The sequence below is a fragment of the Tupaia chinensis genome, unplaced genomic scaffold (assembly GCF_000334495.1).
Source record: "Tupaia chinensis unplaced genomic scaffold, TupChi_1.0 Scaffold000333_1, whole genome shotgun sequence".
Lineage (NCBI taxonomy): Eukaryota > Metazoa > Chordata > Mammalia > Scandentia > Tupaiidae > Tupaia > Tupaia belangeri.
This window is the reverse complement of record NW_006159827.1, coordinates 2,303,477-2,326,778: the sequence shown is the minus strand read 5'-3', so window position 1 is coordinate 2,326,778 and position 23,302 is coordinate 2,303,477. Positions and strand designations below refer to the sequence as shown.

General features: G+C 46.6%; 1 protein-coding gene across 4 annotated transcripts in view; it reads right to left on the bottom strand.

Annotated features, from left to right (window-relative positions):
- SRGAP3 (SLIT-ROBO Rho GTPase activating protein 3) overlaps window positions 1–23,302 on the bottom strand; it is a 287,471-nt gene that overhangs the window by 32,150 nt on the left and 232,019 nt on the right. For 3 of the 4 annotated variants that reach the window (XM_006152033.3, XM_006152035.3, XM_006152036.3), the window contains 4 exons: window positions 15,624–15,654; window positions 14,454–14,514; window positions 12,269–12,346; window positions 1–92 (listed from right to left, as the gene is read on the bottom strand). The exon at window positions 1–92 is cut by the window's left edge and continues 70 nt beyond it. In XM_006152033.3, the coding sequence (XP_006152095.1) occupies window positions 1–92; window positions 12,269–12,346; window positions 14,454–14,514; window positions 15,624–15,654 (262 nt within the window). Of the gene's footprint in view, window positions 93–12,268; window positions 12,347–14,453; window positions 14,515–15,623; window positions 15,655–21,887; window positions 21,991–23,302 lie in introns of all 4 variants that reach the window. The other variant, XM_006152034.3, reaches the window with a different exon arrangement.

Sequence of the window (23,302 nt, the reverse complement as noted above, 5' to 3'; positions counted from 1 at the left end):
TGGGTTTTCCAGTCCTCGGAAATACAGTTTTAAAACACCAGCAACTGAATTGATATCTCGCTCATTTTGATCGTCCACGAGGGGGTCTTCACCTGAATGGAAATAGGGACAAAATTTCAGCTTGGTAAGGAGGTAGAGAACATGCAGAAGGCAGAACAGATGACCCGGCCCAGCTCGAACCAGAGGAAGGGCAGATGGGGCAAGGCCCCACATTCCGGCCCCCAACTCCCCAGCAAATTAAAAGTTCTCACTGCAACTTCTTTTTTGAAAATGTTCCATGTGCAGAAAAGTTGTGAAAAATAAAATATCAAACTCCCATCCCCTCTTACTTGCCCTCATCTGGCCCTATGTGCTTTCTCTCTTTCTCTGTTTATGTCTATTGTTGCTCAACTATTTGAGAGTATTTTGTAGATTTCATAGCATATCACTGCTAAATGCTTGGACACATTTCTCCTAAGAATAAGGATATTCTCCTACATGACCACAACATTATCAACCCAAAGAAAACTAACAATCATGGGGCCGGCAAGTGGTGTGCTGGTTAAGGGCGCTGGACTACACATGGTCAACCATGGTTTGAATCCCAGACTTGGCGGCTTGCTTGCTCTTTCTCTGTTCCTCTCTAGTCAAATTAAAAAATTAAACAAAGTTAAATAAAATAATTCTTTGAAAAAAGAAGAGATAGTAATAATAAATAAAATTTTATCAATTAAAAAAAAATTAACAAGCTTTCCAAAATCCCATTTCAGGGTGAGCAGTTGGCATAATAGTTATGTCACTGGACTCCCATGTAGTCGACTGCAGTTCAAGTCCCTGATCCGGTGGCTTAAACTCACATTGGGTGTGTGTGCGTGCATGCCCAAGATCCCGAGAGGAGAATGGAGGAGAAGGGATTGCAGCGTGGCCATCCCCCCTGGGGAGTGATTTCTCGCTTTCTGTCTCTCTATCTCTCTCTGTCTTTCCGGTGAGTGCACACACCCTATAGCAAAAACTTTTCCAAAAAAAGAAAAAAAAAAAAAAAAAACTCTCAAAAAAAAAAAACCCCAAAAACAAAATCCTATTTCATACACAGCCCACAATTCAAAGAAAGGTCCCCTTTTGTCCCTTGATGTCTTTCATGGAATCTTCTCAAAAGCTAAGATCTAATTCGGTGTACAAACAATTTATTTGGCAGTTACGTTTCTTTAATTCTTTAAATGTAAAATGGACCCCAATGTTTTTGCTTGTTAGTTTGTTTTTAATAATGCTGACTCTTTCTTTTTTCCTTTTCTTTTCTTTCTTTTTTAAGAGGTTTCTGCCTTAGGGCAGGTGTACTCCCTGGAGAGAGAGACACACAGTGAGAGAGAAAGTGAAAAGTTAACCCCTGGGGTGGGGGGACCGGACAGGCCAGCAGGTGTACTCCCTGGAGAGAGAGACACACAATGAGAGAGAAAGTGAAAAGTTAACCCCCGGGGTGGGGGGACCGGACAGGCTGCATCACAATCCCCCCTCCTCCATTTTCCTCCTGGGATCTTGGGCACACACGCATACACACCCTGTGTGATTTTCAAGCTGCTGGGTCTGAGGCTCCAACCAGAGCCGGCCATGTGGGAGTCCAGCGATGTCACCACGATGCCATCTGCTGGTCTCAATGTTGACTCTTTCTAAAAAGTTCAGGCCAGGCACATTCTGTGTCTGGTTGTTTCCTCATGGATAGGCTCAGGTTTAATACTCTTGGCAACAATGCTATACATTGTGGAGTCCTACGGCATACTGCCAGGGACACCTGACATCAGACTGTCCTGCTACTGGTGATGCTGCATGAGAATGCTGGGCAGAGAGGGTGACCTCCAGCTCTGTACATTGCAAAGGTATTTTCCCCTCTGTAATAAGTAAATGACCCACGAAGTGATACTCAGAGTATCATGGGACTTTGAGACTATGCATGTCACCATGCTCAACATGTTTTACCCAAGAATTTTAGCATCCAAGGATGATTTTGCCCACTTTAATTGTTGCAAAATGATGATTTGCTAGTTCTGTTATTTCTGCTATGGTTACTAGTTGGCATTCCTTTGTGAAGAAGTGTTTACCCTCGTCCTCCTGCCATTCACTGCCTTATTTGTTGACATCTTTATGAACTAGTTTTTATCATTTTTAGCTCAGTGTGCTATAATCCAGTACCACCACTATTTTAAGATGCTTAAATTAAGGTTCTCAGGATCAGCAGGCTGTGTAGTGTAGGTGCTGGACTCCCACATGGCAGACCGCAGTTCAAGTCCCAGATCTGATGCCTTGAAAATCACCCCGGGAGTGTGTGCATGGGTGCCCAGAATCCTGAGAGGAGAATGGAGGAGAAGGGACTGTGGCATGGCCATCCCCCCTGGGGGGTGATTTCCCACTTTTAAGTTTCTCTGTCTCTACAGCAAATGCACATGCCCTATAGCAAAAATCTCTCCAAAGACAAAACAAAAAAAAAAGGTGTCTTACATTCGGCCAAGGAGAATCCTTTAAAAAAAAGCGTTAGTTATATATTCTATTTATTATCATTATGTAAGTTTTCTTATAGGGCATGTATGCTTGCCAAAGACAGAGAGAATGAGAGAAAACAAGCCACCAGGTCTGGGACTTGAACTGTAGTCAGCCATGTGGGAGTCCAGCACCTTAAACACCATACCACCTGTTGGCCCCAGGAGAGTCCTTTATGTATCCTTTCAATGTGACCTCCTTTGAGCACTTCCTTGCTTTCTAGACAAAAAATTTACCTGATCACATCTTATTTATATTCCTTGACCTAGACCTGGAATCAAACATTTCTCTAAGGAAACCCCATTTGCGTTTTGTAGGGAATGGTACAGGTTTAGTTCATCTGAAATGACCAAAAGTGTTTTGGATTTTGGAAATGTTCAGATTTTGGAATATTTGCATATACCTGAAGAAATATCTTGGGTAATGGAACCCAAGTCAAAGCATGAAATTCACTTATATTTCATAAATGCTTTATACGCATAGCCTGCAGGTAAGTTGAATAATAGTTTTTATAATTTTGTGTACGAAACAAAGTGTGTGTACATTGAACCATCAGAAAGCAAAGGTGTCACTACTTGGCCACCCATGTGGACAGTCTGTGGTTATTTTGCATCACTGTCATCATTTGGAACTTGCACACTACCAATAAGGAATTGTTTTCTTGGGGTCGGCAGGTGGTGTGGTGGTTAAGAGTGCTGGATTCCCATATGGCTGACTGAGGTTCGGGGCCCGGACCTGGCAGCTTGCTTTTTCACTTTCTCTTCCTCTCTCTCACTCTGTCCCCCTCTCTGGTCAAATGAAGATAAATAAAGTTAAATAAAATAATTATTTTTTTAAAAAGGAATTGTTTTCTTATGGTTTGTCACATGTAAGTACTTAAAAGCAAAAACTATGTCATACCATTAACACAGGGTCCCTTGGAGACACTGCATAAACTGGGCGTGTGTGTGTGTGTGTGTGTGTGTGTGCCCAAGATACTGAGAGGAGAATGGAGAAGAGATTGTGACATGGTCATTCCCCCTGGGGGATGATTTCTTGCTTTCTGTCTCTCTGTCTTTCTTGCAAGCACACATGCCCTATAGCAAAAACCTCTCCAAAAAAGAAAAGAAAAATAACCACTCCTACTCACACAGCACTTCATATTTTTTTAAAGGACAAATACTTTACTTTTTAAAATTTTATTCATTGTCATTATTTTACTTTATTTTTTTGAAGTTGACCAGAGAGAGAAAAGGAAAGTGAGAAAGCAAGCTGCCAGGTTCGAGACTTGAACCATGGTCAGTCATGTGGGAGTCCAGCTGCCTGAACCACCATGCCACCTACAGGCCCCCTAACATAGCACTTCTCAGGTAAGAAGTACATCTGCACATGTGACCTGCCTTGGTCCTCATGGTAGCACTGCGAGGCACCACCAAGGGTGTGGCTCAACCCCATCATTCCCTCCTGCAGGAGAGCCAAAGCCCCCACCAGAAAGCAACGTGCCCATACCACACAGTCAAAAATGGATACAGGCAGCCCATATAATGCCTAGGAGATATTCTTTCTTCCATTTGTGATCTTTTTTAAAAAAAATAAGACTTTTAATTTTTTTTGTTTTGTTTTTCAGAATCAGTCTTCTATAGGCTGGCCTCAAACTCACTACCCTCAGCCTCTTCAGTAGCTAGGATTACAGGTATACGCCACTGTGCCGGGCTCCATCTGTGACTTTTACATCTATGTGTCTGTCTGCATGTGTGCATGCCTACACATGTATGTATGCGCACTGACCTACTGTCTGCATGTGTGCATGCCTACACATGTATGTATGTGCACTGATCTACTGTCTGCATGTGTGCATGTCTACACATGTATGTATGTGCACCGATCTACTGTCTGCGTTATGCATGCCTACACATGTATGTATGTATATGCACCGATCTACTCCACCTCCTTTCTTTACTGTAGAATTCCGACCTTTTTCTTTTTTCCAGGACAACTTTCTTTTCCTTCCTTCCTTCCTTCCTTCCTTCCTTCCTTCCTTCCTTCCTTCCTTCCCTTCCTCCCTCCCTCCCTTCTTTCCTTTCTTTCTTTTCTTCTCTTTCTGTCTTTCTTGCTTTCTCTCCCTCTCAACTGCTCCTATGAAAGCCCAGCGTAGAAAGCTGTGTTAGTTTCACCGGTCAGGGGCTGACAGGGTGTTCCCCTTGCCCTACCTTGTCGGCCTCCCTCTCTACCCCGTGACAGCTGGAGGGATTCGCGGATGGCCCTGTAGCAATCAGGGTCCTGTTACCACTCATCATTCTTGGGGGCCCCATGATTAAAAGCGTGACTTTTTCTCTCCGTATTACCTACTAGCTCCCACTGCTGGGCAGGATGAACATACTGGCTTTTTTACACACACGTACATGCTCGCATACCATTAGCTCATGCCCTTCCTTCTGGAAGGCACTAGGTCCATAAACGGAGCCACCCAGGGGCCAGCAGGCAGCCTAGTTAAGGTCCCAGGTGGGTGGCTTGAAAATCACGTCAGGCGTGTGTGTGTGTGTATTCCCAAAATCTTGAGAGGAGAAGGGATTGTGGTGTGGCCAACCCCCGTGGGGAGGGGATGTTTTCTCATGTTCCCTCTCACTGTCTCTGTCTCCAGCGATGACATATGTCCATATGTCCGATGGGGGGGGAAAAAAAACACACAAAAAAACTACACACAGGCACACACACACAAAACGCCCAGACTGTCCTTCCTATGACTCCAGGCCCCAGGCCCTCTGCAAGGTTAGTCAGCTTGGGCTCATGGAATGAATGGAATTCCAGAGCTCCAGCTGAGCAGGAGTCTGTGTGAACGGTGGCTTTTTCCAGGAGGAGAAGCAGAACCCAAATTCCAGGCGAGTCCAAGAGAAAGCCGTGTTCACACAGTACTTGCTCATGTCTGGGGGCGGGATGGTTACCAGACAGCCCTGCCCACGGCGACACTTACCCAGATCACCTGGGCATCGCCAAGCGCCTTAAGGCAGGCACACCCAGGGCACAGCGTGAAGAACACACCACGTGTCGTGGCTCTGGCAGACCCCACTGGCTGCTTGGAGCTCAGGGGCGTCCCTCTCAGAAGGTCCGCCCAAACCCCTCAACATCGTCACCCTCCTGCATCTCCTGGCTTCACTCCTCTTCCTGAACACAGATCACAGAAGGGTCAAGCCCAGAGCCTGGAATGTGTCAGACCCTACGAGGCGTGACTTCACCCCTAAACCCGAACCCTGCCTTGACCTGCACAGGTGACAGGGCTACTGCCTCCCTTGCCAGTGACGCCTTCCACAGGACAGACCCCTGGTGGCCTCTCATCCTTGCATCCAAAGGGAGCACAGTGCAGAGGTTTGGGAATGAGGGGGACAGAGTGGTTAAAAAAATAATTAGCCTGGCAGGGCCAGGTGTGGCACAGTGGTAGCCCACCTGGACCCACGTGGGAAAGGTCATGGATTCAAGAACCCCCCCCCCCCCACCGGAGCACACCAGGCATGTGTGGCCTGTGATCCAGACTGGCTGGGACTGGGGGTGGGTCACAGCATACACCCTATGAGAGGTGCTTCTCTCTCTCTCAGGGAAGAAATGGTCACCTTAAAAATAAAAAAAAAAGAGAAAGAGAAGGAAGGAAGGGAGAGAGGAATGGAAGGATGAAGGAAACGGGCCTGGGGAAAAAGCGCAAGCCTTGTCTTTCTCCATGCCACAGCTCCAGGCTCTGCCTTTCATGACGCTTTCCCCTTCGTTTGCCAGGTTACAGAAAGACCTCCGAACCTGAGCAGTGAGGTTAAGATTTATTGACAACAATGACAATAATTCCAGCTAAAACCCTGTCTGCCTTGTGTCAAAAGAAAAAGGAAGTAGATAGGAATAATGAGCCAAGAGAGGATTCCCCACGTTACAGTTTTTGAGAAGCTTCTGGGAAGAGGACTGTGCTCCTTTCATCCGCCCAGTGCCAGGAGGGGACCAGGGAAAGACTGCCCCCGAGAAAGAAGGGAGGCGGCCCAGGAAGAAAAAGACCCAAATCCTTTTTTTTTTTTTTTTTTTAATAGTATTTCTGCTATAGGGGAATGTGCTCACCAGAGAAACAGAGAGAGACAGAAAGCAAGAAATCAGCCCCCAGGGAAGATGGCCACGCTGCAGTCCTTTCTCCTCCATTCTCCCGTCAGGATTTTGGACACACTTGTACACACACCTGGTGTGCGTTTCAAGCCTCTGGGTCTGGGTCTCAAACTGCAGTCAGTCATGTGGGAGTCCGGCGATGTAACCATTATGCCATCTGCTGGTCCCCCAATCCTTTAACAGTGGCATAGGATAGGCACCCAAAGAGGTTAGAGTGAAAATTTTTTTTTTTTTTTTTAACATTTTCAAAAATAAAAGGAAGAGAGAAAAAAACACACAACGTGCTTACTTTACTGCTTTGGAGAGAAGATTCAGTCACAAGCTGTCCCTGTGGGATGTGAAGAGTGGGTGGGAGGAGAACTATTGGGCCTAGGCCAGCCTCGGCCACCTGGTCACAGGGGGGATGTGAAGAAACACAGTGGCCCCAGCCCGGAAGAGGGAAGGTGTAGTTTGGGGAGAGGTGGGAAGAGGTGTCCCCAAGGGCCCGCCGGCTAAGGAGCCAGACCCAGGACATCAGCCGGAAACCATCAAGAACAGAGAAGTGGAAAATCTGGGCACCGGCCAGCTCAGGAAAGCCCAGAACAGACTTCTACAAGAGACAGAGCAGGAACCTGTGGTTTAGAAGACATGCGTCATGGTGAGCTCAGGTGGAACAGGGCTGGTGAGAAACCAGATTCATTTTGGAATGATGGGGAGAACGAGAGAGGCCCCTGCATCGGGGAGGCCAAGGAAAAGGAGAAAACACTTTCGCAGGTGAGATTTGGGTCGAGTGGTCTCTGGCAAGCTGGGCTCTGCCTGAGGTGATCCAAGACTGGTTAGGCACAGAGAATTCTTTCAGTTGCACATCCCCCTTGTGGAGCACTCGAGCGTGTGACAAAAGGTGTGACCTTAGCAATCACATGTAAGAAGGAGAGAAAGCAGCAGTCCTGGGAGGGGCATGGGCCGTGGTGCCTGTGATAACGAGGCTATCCAGAACACGGGGAGGCAGATAAACACAAGAGCCTGGCATTTGACAGAAAGTGCTCACATGTGGAAGATTTATTGCTGAGTGAAGCAAGCCAGGCAATGAAAGAAAGATATTGTGTGTATCCACTTAATGTATACCGACTATCTTCCCTCTATGGTAGAGATTGAAATATTGGGGGCATAAAAGCAGCGACAATAGCTATGGATGCTGAAGACAGTGTGGAACTGGGTGGGGGGAGAAGGGGAAGACATAGAGAAGGATATCAGGAGAAAAAATAGAGGCATGACATTTGTGGGACACAGAAATGGTTTATTACCTGTTCATGATAATATGTATAGTATTCTCAACTGGACTGCTCTGAGAAGCATTTCGTGTTGGGTCAACTCTCTTTACAGGTCAAATGATATATAGAAATCAAATGTTTTTTTTAAAAATAAGAATAGTAATAAATAAATAAAATAATAAAACTAAATAACATAAATAGTATAATTTTTTGAGAGGGCACATTCACTTGCCAGAAAGAAAGAGACAGAGAGACAGAAAGTGAGAAATCACTCCCTGGAGGGATGGCCACGCCACAATCCCTTCTCCATTCTCCTCTCAGGATCTTGGGCATGCACGCACACATGCCCAGTGTGAGTTTAAGCCACGGGGTCCAGGACTCGAACCACAGTCAACCACATGGGAGTCCAGCAACATAGCCATTATGCCAATTGTTGGTCATTAAATAGTATAATTTTTAAATATAAAAAAAAAGAAATATGAAACTATTATTTGTCCTTGCAAAAGCCACAGCAGACTAAAGGTTTTTGATTTTTTTTTTTTGAGCAGCAATATTGAATAGTAGACTGAAGCGTCTAAGCAGCACCCTAGAGACCGGAATGTTTTCCAGTGCTCTCTAAACTCTCCAAGTGTTACCCTTGCAAATAGATTTGTGATGGCAAGAAGTGGATCGTGAGCGTTAAAAAAAGGAAAAGAAAAAAAAAGAACACGGAGAGGCAGGAAGCAGTGAGGGTGAGGCTCCCTAAGCTGAGGCACCAAGTCTGCCCACAGGACTCAAGGCAGAGGACAAGGATAATGGAAGGCACCCCGGAAGAGGGGACCTGCAAAGATTCCAGACCGTGATTCTGTCCACGCACCATGAACACAGGAGAGCAGGGTGCTGAGGCAGGATAATGCAGAAACAGAGCTCTGCACAGAGCGCTGCAGTGACGTCAGTGAGGCCCTGTGTCAGGGACAACGCTGGGAGATACCTCTGCTTCCTGGCCTTTGCATATGCTGTCGCCAAGGTGAGGAATGGCCCTCCTTGTCCCTGCTTCCGGCTTTTTAAAAATTTTTATTTTTTATAATTTGCTAGAGGGAATGTGCACCCACCAGAAAGAGAGAGAAGAAGAGAAACGTGAGAAAGCACCCCCCATGGGAGATGGCCACACCCAATCCCTCCTCCTCCATCTGTCCATCCTTTGGGGATTTGGGTACTCGCACACGTACGCTCAGTATGTTTCTTAAGTCACCGAGTCCAGGACACAAACTACATCGCTGACCATGTTGGATTCAGCTTCCTTAAAAACCACGCCACTCTTAGGGTTAGGACTCTCTTTTAAAAAAATGTATTTATTATCATTATTATTATTTAATTTCTATAGGGCATGTGAACTCACCAGAGAGAGAGAGAGAAAGTGAGAAAGTAAGTCACCAGGTCTGAGACTTGAATCATGGTTGGCCCATGTGGGAATCGAGCACCTTAACTATCATGCCACCTGCTGACCCCTCACCCCCTTTTTTCTTTTGAGAGGTTTTTGCTATAGGGCATGTGCGCTTGCCAGAAAGACAGAGAGACAGAAAGCGAGAAATCACTCCCTAGGGTGGATGGCCACGCCACAATCCCTTCTCCTCCATTCTCCTCTCGGGATCTTGGGCACACATGCACACGTACCCGGTGTGAGTTTAAGCCACCAGGTCCGGGACTCTAACTGTAGTTGGCTATATGGGAGTCCAGCCACATAGCCATTATGCCAACTGTTGGTCTCTCCCCCTCCCCTTTTTAAGTTTATTTATCTTCTCCAAAAGAGAGAGAGAGAGACAGAGAGAAAGATAGAGGAACAGCTTCCCCAACAGGGGCCCGATCGACCACCAGTCCCTGTTGGCCCAGCACAGACCCAGAACCTCCCCATGCGTGTCAGCCTTGAGGAGCCTTGTACCTTACTGCTGCACCACCAGCTGCCCCTGGCTCTTACCCTTAAACCTTGGCCCAGGCATTTCCTCCCAAGGACACCTTCCCGCTCTGCTATCCCGCCTCGCTCCATCCAAGCGGGGCTAGGGCCTCCTGTGCTGTCCAGCATTTCCTCCAGCTTTTCCCCAGTCACGTTGTTTACTCAGCTGGCTCCATGACTGCCGTTCCTGGGTTTTGTTCTACTGCATTTCCTAGTTCCTAACCTTGTACAGTGTAGGGCTCGGTGCACATCTGCTGAGGGAATGAACAATGCCTGAGCAGGAGCTTAGAGCAGGGGCATTCTGGGCTCTCTGGTTCTAGGTACCCGGGGTTCTGAACTCAAGCTCCCCTGGATCCTAGGAGGCCACCGAACACCATGTCTAGCCAGATCTTGCTCTTTACACCTGATTCCAAGCAAGAGTGCCGAGGGCCACAGCAGGTCTGTGACTAGGGGCTGTAGTGCTAACCAGGAGGGGCTGCAGAACGCATTCTCCAGTCTAGGTCTAGACCTCAGCTGGAATGGAGAGAACTGGGACGTGGAGAATTTTGCAGGAGTCAGTTCCTTTGGGTGAAGTGAAGTAATAAGTAGGGAGAGTTATATGCGTAGCAACCCAGCGAGAGGGCCGCTCAGAGCACAGGCAACGGGGATTAAACCATACACCTCCCTTCGTTAGAGGCTTCCATTAAAGAATGGGTATAACGGGGAGCCTGATGGTGGCACAGTGGTAAAGTGCAATGCTCTATGAGGTAATCCCACATGGGAAGGTTCCAGGATCAAGCCTGGAGGTCTCCCTGTGTAGGCCAGATATGCCCTTGCCTGTGGTCCAAGCATGTACTTGCCTGAAGCTAGAGTGGGTGGTGGCCTGGAGACCCTGTTAGGGGTGTTATTTATTTGTTTGTTTGTTTGTTTGTTTACTTATTTATCTTATCTTTCATGCATGCATTCATGGAAGAAATAAATAAACTTTAAAAAATACATCTAAATGCTTTCTTAGGGACTAGCAGATGTCGTAATGGTTACCTCACTGGATTCCCATATGGTTGACCATGGTTCAAGGCCCAGACCCAGCAGCTTGAAACTCATGCCAGGCATGTGTGTGTGCATGCCCCAAATCCCAAGAGGAGAATAGAGAAGGGATTAGAGCATGGCCATCCCCACTGGAGATAATTTCTCACTTTCTGTCTCTGTCTCTCTCTGACTCTCCAGTGAACACACTCACTCTATAGCAAACCCCTCTCTCAAAAAACACCATTGCTGGGGCCAGCAGGTGGTGTGGTGGTTAAGGGTGCTGGACTCCCACATGGCCGACTACGGTTAGAGTCCCAGGCCTGGCAGCTTGCCATCTCACTTTTTCTCTCTCACTCTGTTCCTCTCTGGTCAAATTAAAATAAATAAATAAATGAATAAATAAATAAAGTTCAATAAAATAATTATTAAAAAAAAAAACACCATTGCTTTCTTACATACACTGGGATAGATACCCTGGTAGGAAATGGGTTTGAGATTAGAGTCCTCAGACAAAACAGATGCGATCTTTCCAAAATGATGGAAAACGGTAGGCAGAGATGTCGTATAGGTCACCTATGTACTATCCCTTCCTTTCCTGGGATGAGAATACAGACTTGCTAATGTCAAGCTTTTCTTTAGAAGCATGGACAATGACGTCTGAAAATATTTCCTTGAATGACAATGGAAGGATTTGGGGTTCCATGGTAGCAATGTGAATAAGCACTGAGTATGAACAAGCAGAGGTGTGGGGAAAATTGAGCTTTTCCTGACCCACTAGGTCTGTACTTTGTATGGACACTGTCCCTGGACATCTGTCCCCCTCAGGGTTTCCGAGACCAAAGGAGGTTATACCAAATAAATCCCATATGTCCTGTTCTAGTGGCCACCTCACTTCTAATAAGCTTTTACATCCCCGATTAATCAAAGTGGGAATAGATAACCTCTCTGGGGCTTGGGGAGCAAATGTTCTCTTCCTCCCAATGTGTTGCTTGCTAAGAACACTGCATAAAAAAATTAAGAATTAGAGTATTTTCAAAGCCACTCAATGTTAATATATGCTCTTCCAACTTTTCTGAAATATGGCATCCTTAACAGACTCACATAAGACTCTAGCATGCTGTACAAAGCACTCCTTCCCAGCAACCACTGTACAGTCCACTAGAGAGTCACCTCTAAGCAGAAGGAGTAGCCATAGATAAATGTTTAACAGTTAGGTCTTTGGAAAGGAACAAAAGATCTTAGTGTTTGCCAATTTCTGTGGTGTAAACACTCCAGCCATGGCTGATTTCCAGCTACCAGGGCAAAGTCACAGGAAAGAGATGTGCACCATCAGCTCCCGCAAACCAGAATGGGCTGGCTCCTTACACAGGCTCCGACACACACACGTTGACACACACACACACGTCAGCACCCACCCTGGCTTCTCTGGGCCATGAGTTTGAGATGCTCACTCTGCACCCACCTCTCTCAAAGGAATTCTTGATGTCATTGACTTCAACCTGAGATCCTGGCACTCTGAAGATCCCCTGCTGCTGGAGCCCTGAAAAAGAAACCAACAAAAAAGGAAACAGTAAATGCCATGAGACCTTGAGGTTGTCAGACCACTGAGAATATTGGCGACTCTCCACCTGGCTGGTCTCTTTCATGCCCCCATCCTTTATAAAAGCATTGTTCCCAATGAAGATCTCCTGGCAGAAGCCCAGAGATGGTCTTTGCAGTGAAATGCAGCTGGCCCAGATACTCGGGCACATCCTGTTCATCTGTCTGGGATCTCCTGTCTGGGCTCCAGGAACAAGGCACAGACGTCCCTCCCCCTACACAGACATCACCTTCCTTCAAGAAAGGCTACTTGAGAGTACATTCTGGCCTGGGAATCAAGGAGTTTGAGGGACATGAAATTATTGAAGAAAAGCCATCTCATCCTTTTCCACATTTCTACAAGGCGGTAACAAAGAGGAGACCCTGACAGCTGACACGATGGTACAATGGAACAGTAATCTGTACACCTGGAGGAGTTAAAGGTTTGCCTCATCTATTTTTTTTTTCTTTAAAGAGAGATTTTTGATTTAGGGTGGGTGCACTTGCTAAAGAGATAGAGAGAGACAGAGAGACAGAAAGTGAAAAATCACCCCCCAGAGGGGATGGCCTTGTCACAATTCTGTCCCCTCCATTCTCCTCCCAAGATCTTGGCTATGTGAGTTTTAAGCTGTTGGGCCCGGGACTCGAACTGAGGTCGACAATGTGGGAGTCTGGTGATGTAACTATTATGCCACCTGCTGGTCCCGTGCCTCATCTTAAATTAATTAACAGGGGATTCTGTGATCCTTTCTCTGTGTCTGTTTTTCTATATACGACAATTCTCCACGTCATAATTTAGGAGATATCTGCTCCCAAAAAGCAGGTGTTAAGGTTCAGCCATGGTGGCATACAGGTAGTGTCACTGCTTGGGAGGCTGCAGGGTACCCGAGAGGCCTGAGTTTGGTTCCCAGGCCAACCTGAGCAGGTTGGGTGTAGTCGCCTGTAATCACGCAAACTGGGAGGGTGGAGATGAAGAATGACACAGTAAGACCCTGTCAAAAATCTCTGTCTCTCCTTCTCCCTTTCATTCCTTCTCTCTCATAAAGGGGGGAAGAAAAAGTAGGCTTTAGTCAAAGTTTAGGTTGTATATAATAAGGGCTCAATAAATTCTTATTCATCTTTTTAGTTAAATGATATGGAATTTTTACCACCCAAGTCTCTCATCCCATCTCCTGGCCATTACCACCCAGCCACACTGCCCTGCCTTCCCACATTAGGCCTTTCCGCTGCCATTCTTGATCCTCTCCACCTGGACTGCATGCCTGGCTTCTGCTGCTCACTTGGGACTTAGATCGAACATCACCTCCTTCGAGAAGTCTCTCCTCACTATCCTAGCCAAAGCAGCTCCTCCTCCTCCCAGCCATCCCCTACCCCTTCTAATTAGTTCATGTCATAATCACCACCTGCAGTCAGAAGGTTCATTTGTTTGTTTGTTTATTTACTGATGGCTTACTTATTTCCTTGTCTTTCTAATTGGAAAGGTGCACACCAAGGCAGGCATTGTACCTGCCTGGGCCACACCTCTATTTCCATCGTCCGAAACAGTGTCTTTTAAGTATTCAATCCATTTATTTTTGGAGGAACGAATATGTAGATAAGCACAAGTTACATTCTGGCGAGACTGTGGTTAACAAATCTCAGACACTGTTTTCTTCATAGGGCTTATAATCTAGTAGTATTAATTGATATATTGGAAAAGTCATGACGTATTTTTCTATGCAAAAATGCATCATGACTTTTCAGACGACTCGATACATTCAGTGCTCAGAACACCGAGCTCTGGGGTGGGGTAGGAGTGAAGGAGGAACTAAAATTGTTCTCCTACCTGGGCCCTCCCTACCCCTGCTTTCCTAGGTCCTGGGTCCTCTCAGCACTGCCTTCAGTCCCCACAACGCACAGGGCTGAAAAGGCAGCATTCAGAATAGCAGCTGTTCCTCAGAGCGCTTTCCTCCTCGGAAGCACAGCAATAACAGGACATCTTCTGAGATGAATTAGAATCTCATTTCCTATCAGAACAGCCTAGCACCTGTTCTATGGAGAGCTGAAAACAGACTCAAGATGGAGCTTACCGTATAAATTGATGTATCGGATGCAGCTCTCGACTACGAGCGGTATAGCTTGTCCTGAATCCTGAAGACAAAAAAAAAAAAAAAAAAATTATGAGTTTATTGGGCTGGGCAACCACCACAGGAAAAAGGCATTGCAAGCACAGATGACAAACTCAAGCCAGAATATTAGTGCCGTCAGATTAGTAGGAAAACAAGCAAGGAACTGCTAATCCTAAAGTGTCCACAAACAGTGACAATAGACATTCTCCAGTTAGGTGCAGAAAAAGGTATAGCTATGATCATTTTAAAGAAATGCTCTGTCTTCTTCCCCAGCTGGCAAGGAATCTGGGTTCGGGAGGCTTGACATGCACATCAGGGGCAAGGGAGAGGGACCCACCACGGGGAGCGGACTGGAGTCTGGCCTTGAGTTCTCTGCCTTCCACTCCACTTTGCCCCAACTCAACACCATCCTCTCAGTGCACAGGGATACAAGGGCAGGATTGAGGTCTCTGTCTACACTGCACGATCTGATGCCACGGTTAAGAAGAACACACCACGGGGGGAAGCAAGGCTGGCCCCCAGTAGTACTGTTGAACTCTAAGATGGGAAGGCTATTTCTCTCAGGAAGTTACAACCTAAACACCCAGATGCATGCATGTTTAATGGTGCACATGTGACAAGGAGAAGGTCTAGAAGCAGCTACTGCCAGCCTTGGCCATCTAGTGGCCAACCCAAGTCCAAAAGGCTGAATATAATGCAATTCTAAACATACAGACCTGGGAGGTGAACGTATTTTCAAGTATATCTTTCTAGACTCATTTACAGCCACAGATGGCTGGGCAGGCGATAATTTTCTTAGGATTCCATGATTGGCTGACTTGTTATTTCAGCCCATTGAAAGAAATATATGTATAAAATTAAAAAGGGGTCGGATTAAATCACTGACTTCCTCAGAAGGTGAAGAAACAGTGATGCCTGTGTAATACGCTCTGGGAAAACAGCACGGGTTTAGATGTGTCCTTGGTCCCTCCACACCCCACCTATGAATTTTGTCCTTGATTAACTGTGGACAGGGAGAGGACAAGAATGTGGATCCGTCAGTAACAGCAAAGTGGACTCTGTTCTGGAAGGCAATGCTAAAGACAGGTCCCATCCAGCTGAATGGGGCTAATGGGCCTTGCTAGTAAATACCTGGTTCCTGGTTCGAGCATTTCTTCTTCCTCTGATAACAAAAAATAAACAGGCAGCAGAGCAGGAGAAAAAGAAAAGATTACGCAGGAATAAGATCAGTTAGAGTAAGCAGATCCTTCAGAGTCCGTGAACGCCGAAATGCAATGGCAGCCAACACAGGTCCTGGGGAATCTGCCAGACTGCCTGCCCATGGGGAGGGCCACCCTGAGCCTCACTGCCTCATCGGATTCTGGAAGCTGCTCCAGCCAGCCTGCCAGTATGGCTGGCTTAGGCTCTCTCCCACGCCCCCCTCGGCGTTTTGGGAACCCTCCCCCAGCCAGCCTGCCAGTATGGCTGCCTTAGGCTCTCTCCCAGGACACTGGCTGACCTATGGGCTTCCTCAGTCCTTGTCAGAGTGCAGGAAATGTGTGTACAGACCCCATGCTCATCCCCACATCTAGGGTCTCCTCAACAAAAGGGACTGTTTATTCAGTTGTCAGGAACCTATCTAAGACCCCCATCAGGTAAGTCCAGTCTACGAAAAGGAGGAAAACACACCCTAATGTCTATTGCGTCAATGTTCTTGGAATTCAGCTCAGGAAACTTCATTCTTGGTAAAAAGTTCAATTTTCCCAAGATTGTGTTTATTAGGGGATTTCTGGAGAGAGACCAACAGGATTCCACCAGATTCCAAACTCCAAACATCTTCCCATGTTTCTCTACTAAACACCCTGAGTAGCTTTCCCTAAGTCTGATGGTTAACTCTGGGTGTCAACTTGACTAGATTGAGGGATCCCTGGATGGCGGGTGAAGGACTGCTCCTGGATGTGCCTGTGAGAGTGTTGCCAGACCAAACTGGCCTGTGAGTCAGTGGACGGAAAGAGGAAGACCAACCTCCAATGTCGGCAGGCATCGTCCAAACAGCTGGGAGTAGGAGAGGGACAAACACGAGGTAGGGGATTCTGTTTCCTCCTTCTCTCTCTCTCACTCTCTCTCCTGCTTTCAGAGCGACGCTGAGTGTTCCACTCCTGCTGCCCGTGCATCTGACTGCTCCACAATCTGGCCCTTGGCTGAGCTCAGTTTCCTCCAGTGCTTGGCCCCCAGGCCCTTCTAGTCAGACTCTGGGTTCTTTAAATTTTGTGCTTTGGACTCATACCAGCAGCCTCCCAAGGGCACTCGGGTCTGTGGCCTCTCGAGTGCACTGAGGCCTCAGACGGGGAGCTGCATCATTGGCTTCTCTGCATCGGAATCTTCCAGCTGTTTCTTCAGCTTGAAGACAGCCTCCTGTAGGACATTTCTACCTTGTGATCATGTGAGATCATATAATAAGTCATATATATGTATATATGTATATATGTATATATCCTGTCGGTTCTGCTTCTCTGGAGAACCCTGACCAAAACCACTGGCCCACGTGGCTTGTTCTCTTTCTTACCCTCTTGACCCTCCTCCTGACACTGACAACCTCTCTAGGGACAAACAAATCTGAGGAAGGCATAGAAAGGAGGGTGGGAGAGAGTCAGAAACCTACAGGGTCCTGGGGACAGAACTAGAGCCTTTGCTTACACTGAAATTCCCCGACAAGGCCCATGTTCAGGGAAGCTTGGTCTGTTTTCTCTTGCATGTTCGCGTGGGTGCTGAGAAACCGGAGGATGTGTGCCTTCTAGCTAGTGTCATCTGTCTAGTGCCTGGCGTCTCGACAACTAGAATGACCTGCTCACGGATGTGCTAGCTAAACCTGCCTGAAGCCTAGAACTGAGCAAATAGCCTGGTCAAATGGCGCTCCATGAAAAACATCCTAAAATTAATGATAACAGTAACGGGAAATACATAGTGCTTCCCACAAGCTGGCCAGTGCTCTACGACAATGACATACACTTCGCTAACGTATGAAGTAGATCATTATCATTCTCACTTTATAGAAACAAAATCAGGAAACTATTCCCTGAAGGAGGGCCATCTGGTCTTCAAAATAAATTCTCATTGTAAAAATGTGGTTTGGGGCTAGAAGGTGGCACAGCAATAAAACACAACACTCCGTGAAGCTGACCCATATGGAACAGTTCCTGGTTCGTGTACAGACACCTCCCTAGTACAGCCCAGGGCTGGTGAAGCTATGGGCAAAGAGTGGCATGAAGACCTTGTCAGGGTGCCATCTTTCGAAAAGGGTCAATTGAAGTAGGGTTCTAGAAGTTAATAAATCTAATGCCAACAACATTTACCCATTATTACAAACTTGGGGATGCTGCCTTGTCTCTGCAAACCGTCATAGTCTTGGAGTCTGGTGACATTACTTTATTGAAAGATGTCACAGGTGTGGCATTTCAAAGCTGGGCACTTTAAATTCAGTGTTCTTTCAGATAACATGTAAATGATAAGAGAACAGGAAATTCCCTTCTCAATAGCTGAAGGACTGAATACATTATGCTGCCTTTAATAATCCTTGACAGTAAAACTGTGCTGCATGTAATTTTAACTCATAGTAGGTGCATAGTACCAGCTTGTCAAGCTGCACTCACGTGATAATAGTTCAGTGTGACTATAAAAGGCAGGAGTGTTGAACCAGCAGCTAGCGTAATGGCTATGTCGCTGGACTCCCACGTAATCGACCACGGTTCGTGTCCCGGACCCGGTGGCTTAAAACTCACGCCGGGCGCGTGTGCGTACGTGCCCAAGATTCCGAGAGGAGAATGGAGGAGAAGGGATTGCGGCGTGACCATCCCCCCTGGGGGGTGATTTCTCGCTTTCTGTCTCTATGTCTCTCTCTCTCTGTCTGGCGAGCGCACGCGCCCTACAGTGAAAATCTCTCAAAAAAAAAAAAAAAAAAAAAAGGAAGGGGGGTTTAACAAAAATGGCATAGTGGTTACATTGCTGGACTCCCACATAGTAGACCACTGTTTGAGTACTGGAACCGGTGACTTAAAATGCACACTGGGTGCCTGTGTGTGCATGCCCAAGATCCTGAGAGGAGAAGGGATTGCAGTGTGACAATCCCCCCGGGGGTTGATTTCTCGCTTTCTGTGTCTCTATCTCTCTCTGACCTCCGGCAAATACAAAAAAAAAAAAAAAAAAAAAAGGCAGGAGTGTTTAACACATACGCCCAGTCAGGTGAGTATTATTCTTCCAACTCGTCCCCTTAGGAGGCTTATTCCAATGACACTACTATTACTCAGGTGCTTGGGGCTGTCCCCCTCTGGGGGCTCTTCAGCACCAGTTGGCCAGCCCCCCATCACATATCCTTTCTGTTATTTTGTACCTCCAATGGTTTTGCAAAGCTGAGCTTTGACTTAGACCATGTTTTTCAAAAGACCAACATGTTCATTCTAATACAAAGTTTTGGCACCACTGGTAAAGTTCATGCCATGGACTCTAAAGAAGACTGACCAGAGAAGCTGCAAGGTATTTAAGATAAGAAGATAAGAACCATGTCAACACTCACATGGTTGAGGAAGTTCTGATGTGTTGGTCAGGAAGAATAAAGTTGGATTACTTTATAGTCACATATCATATATAGGACCTTTCTTCTAGGAGAATATTTAATTCAACAGAATACCTCATTTAAAAAAAAAGATGGGACCAGCAGATGGCATAATGGTTATATTGCTAGACTCCCACATAGTCAACTGCGGTTCAAGTCCTGGACCCGGTGACTTAAAACTCATGCTAGGTGTGTGTGCAAATATGCCCCAAATCCTGAGAGGAGAATGGAGGAGAAAGGATTGTGGCATGGCCATCCCGTGTGGGGGTGATTTCTCATTTTCTGTCTGTCTCTCTGGTGAGCACATATACCCTATAGCAAATATCTCTCTTTAAAAATAAAAGAGAGAGAAAAATTTTTGGTCTTCATTTGTATTTATTTCATGAGTGAGACAGAGAGACAGAGAGACAGGTACCCCCAACAAGGCCTTCCTGCCATCATCCACCTTCAGTCTCAGTTGGCATGCCCAGGAAGGTCCTAAGATATGAACCCAGGACCTTTCCCATGTGGGTCAAGTTGCAGTTTCACTGTGCCACCATATGGCCCCAGAATACCTCATTTAAAAATATTGTCAGAAAAGAGCTGGTTCCTTCCATGTATCCTTACCAATCACCCATTTCCAAATACCTGAGCAAACTAGGGACAGTGTCCCTGTCTGAGACGTCATCCTCTCTGCTTTTCCCTTCAGGGATTCCTCCTGTCCCGTTCCTCTCTTCTTTATTCCTACCCTTCCTTCAAAGTCCCACCAGATGCCTCCTGTGTTCTAGTCATGGTTTTTCTCGCTCTCACCCCTCACAGAACTTGCTTCTGTGGGGCTTATCTTACGCTTTCTGCTGTCTGTGTTTTAAGCTCCTGAGCCCTACGTGATGCTCCTTAAGGGCAGGGGAAGGACTTAGTTTCATCTCAGCAGTGGAGAGTGGCTCTTTCAGGGCAAAGGATGAATAAGAGGTCCTTGGGGAGAAAGGGGTGGAGCTCAAGAAAGAGGACTCTTTGACACAGCCCCATCCTCCCATGGCCCACTAGATGATGAACCACTCCTGTGGTGGCAGATCACCTCCATACAGTCCCTTGTCCCTGATACACCCAGAGAGACCCCCTACTCCAGGGCTCCTTGATGCTTCCATTCTCTTAGGTACCCTAAAGCAGCCTGTGCCACTCTCTCCCTGTGGGCAGTCCCCACTCGGGCCCTACTCTTCTACTCTCTGTTCCCTAGAACTCAGCACACAGGCAGAGATCGTTCTGAGACCCAGGCTAGTCCTCTCTGTCCTCTCACAGGCCTGAGGTTGACCCCCACCAAGTCCCTTCCTGTCCCACGAGTCCTGATCTGAACCCTGAGAATGAGAGATAGAGGGCAGGAGCAGAGGCAACCTCCATGACTCCAAAACTGTCAGCAAGACTCAGAGGCTTTACTTTTCTTCTGACTGATATCAGTCTTCTTTTTGCAGAAAGTGTCTTCATTCAGTGGTGATGGGCTCTCAGATACCTGGCAGGGACTTTCCTTCCTGTATCCCTAAATGATGTTAAGAATGCATCTCCCCTTGGGGCCGGCAGGTGGCGTGGTGGTTAAGGCGCTGGACTCCCACATGGCTGACTGCAGCTGCAGTACTGGACCTGGTGGCTCTCTCTCTCTCTCTCTCTCTCTCTCTCTCTCTCTCTCGTTGTGTCCCTCTCTGGCCAAATTAAAATGAGTAAATAAATGAAGTTATATTTTAAAAAAAGAAATAAAAAGAATGCATCTCCCCTTTCCCAAATATCTCCTTCACCTGCTGCTCTTTGCACCTCCATCACCACCCTAATTTGCATTGATTTATTATATCATTATACCTGGAATACTTGATCTTGTATTCTTTACATCAAAGGAAAGGGAAAAAAAGAGAGGGAGAGAAATTCTCCTAGCTGAAGGGACTTTTTTTTTTTTTTTTTTTGCTACAGGGTATGTGTACTCAACAGAAAGACAGGAGAGAGAGAAAGGGAAAGTTAAAAAGCACCCCCAGAGGGATGACCACACCGCAATCCCTTCTCTTCCATTCTCAATTTGGGATTTGGGGCATGCAAGCACATGCACCAGTGTGATTTTCAAGACTGGGTCTGGGACTTGAACTGCACAGTTGGCTATATGGGTTCCCGTCACCTTAACTCCTATGACATTGGTTGGTCCTGAAGCACTTTAATCCTTAGTATAAGGTGTAATGGGTTAACCTGGGTTTCTGAAGGGCCTGTCTCAACTCTCTCCCTTCTCCTAAACCTCCTAACGAGAAGCAAAACTACGTGGGAGGATTTTCTCTCATAAAAATTACATGTTTCCTTTACTGGTATATACTTGACTGAAAAAAAAAATTACTTGTATAAAAATAGTGTTACCCATAGGAATTTTTTTTGAGTTGTTTTTGATCAATTCCCCCTTGGGGGATGTGGGTATGTAAGAGTGGTAAACAGGGTTTCTTTAACTGCCCCTTAGGTGTTAGGACTAAAGTTTTTGAAGCCATAATGCATGGCTGGCTGGGACCACTGCTCTGGCCTTTTGACCCCACTTGGACTTCACTGGGTTTCATCATGCTCTGACTGATCCCTATCCCTAGGGCTGAGAATCAACTAGGGAGGAACTGGGCAGAGACAAAAGCAGCTCTGATAGAAAATCCTCACTGCAGCTAAGAGCAGGCTGCGAGGAGCTAGCTCCATGCGGCCTGGCCCAGAGGAGGATGACAAATCCTGGCTGGGGAAGGGCTGTGAGCTGGGGGAAGGAGGGTGGAGAGAGGCTGCCATTACATTGGGTGCATTCGCGGACTCCACGGCTCCCCAGCAAGTACCTTAATGAACGCTTCCATACTGCCGTTAAAGAGTTTATGGCTATACACTGAGAGAGGCCTAGGTCTCCTCATTTTCTGTGGTTTAGGGGGAAGACAGGGGGGCCTAGGGGAAAACGGAACAAAAGAAATCAAGAAAGCAACCAACATAAACATACAACTGGGAAAGATGCTCTTAAATCCCACGACTGGAGGAGAACACAAAATGCAAATGGCGGCCCCTGACCCCCCAACACATTGGTTTCCAATGTTCCATCTGAAGGCCTTTGGATGTTTTAGGGGATCTTAATTTACCCACAATGCCAAGCAGGAGCGACTCTCGTATAACACAAAGGCATTCTGAATGAAAGGGGAAAATAGTGCACGTCAAAGAAACCGTCAAAACTCCAATCAGAGGCTGTCATCCTGCAAAGCTGACCAGATGGAGAGGGGATCAGGGGACAGAGATGTAATCAGTAGCCTGAGAAAGCAAGAGACTTTCAAAAATGATTGGGAGGGTTAATTTACATTATTTTGGCTTAAATTCCTCACTAAGTCTCAACTCCCAATGTACCAGGATACTTATCTTCCTAGCGCCTCCTGGCATTTCAAATGCACTTGACTAATCTTGATTCCATTGATCTCTGAGCGAGGCAATTATTATTCTCATTTAAGAGATGAAGAAACCGATGCCACTAGAGAGGCTGCAGCTTCTGTGGGGTCCCCGAGTGACCCAGTATGATGATAATATCTTGTTCTTTAATCAAGTGCTTTCATTTAAAGCACTTTCAAATCTATTATCATACTCAGTATCAACCTCGACCCTAGACATAAGGCCCCATTTTACAGAGGCAGAAACTGAGGCTTAGAGAGGAGAACTGGAGGACCCAGGCCTCAAACCTAGTCCTCTTTGGTGCTGAGCCCAGGGTTTTTTCCACCAGGCTACAGTCACAAACCTTCAGGGCTTTTTTTTTTTTTTTTCTAGCCAAGGGCACGTCTACCCCATTAACCCTTGCCATGGGGTCACGTTAAAAGTGTCTTGCTTTATTTTAGGTTCTCCCTCCGGTCACAGGGAAGGGAAACCACAGCACAGTTCACCAGGGACAGTGAAACAGCCACAAATACTGGACCCAGGTTCTGAACTGCTCACCATGCATAGACCTGTGTTGGCTTCTTTGCTCATTTTGCCACCCACGTTGGCCTAACTCAGTGCTCCCAGCTTTCTGGAGCAAAGGGCTTTTTGAGGTTAGAAAGGCAGTCCCTAACCAAGAAAAGCAGTGCATTTTCAGATGGCTTGGTTCAAAATTTAGGGAGCAGCTAGCAGGGCTCAGCCAGGGATAGGTCACGCCCACCTATGAAAAGCAAAGACCTGGTCCCCCAAGTCTTGATTGATTTCTGTGAATGGACTTCTGGAGGGTGCGGCCAGTCGAGATAAATGA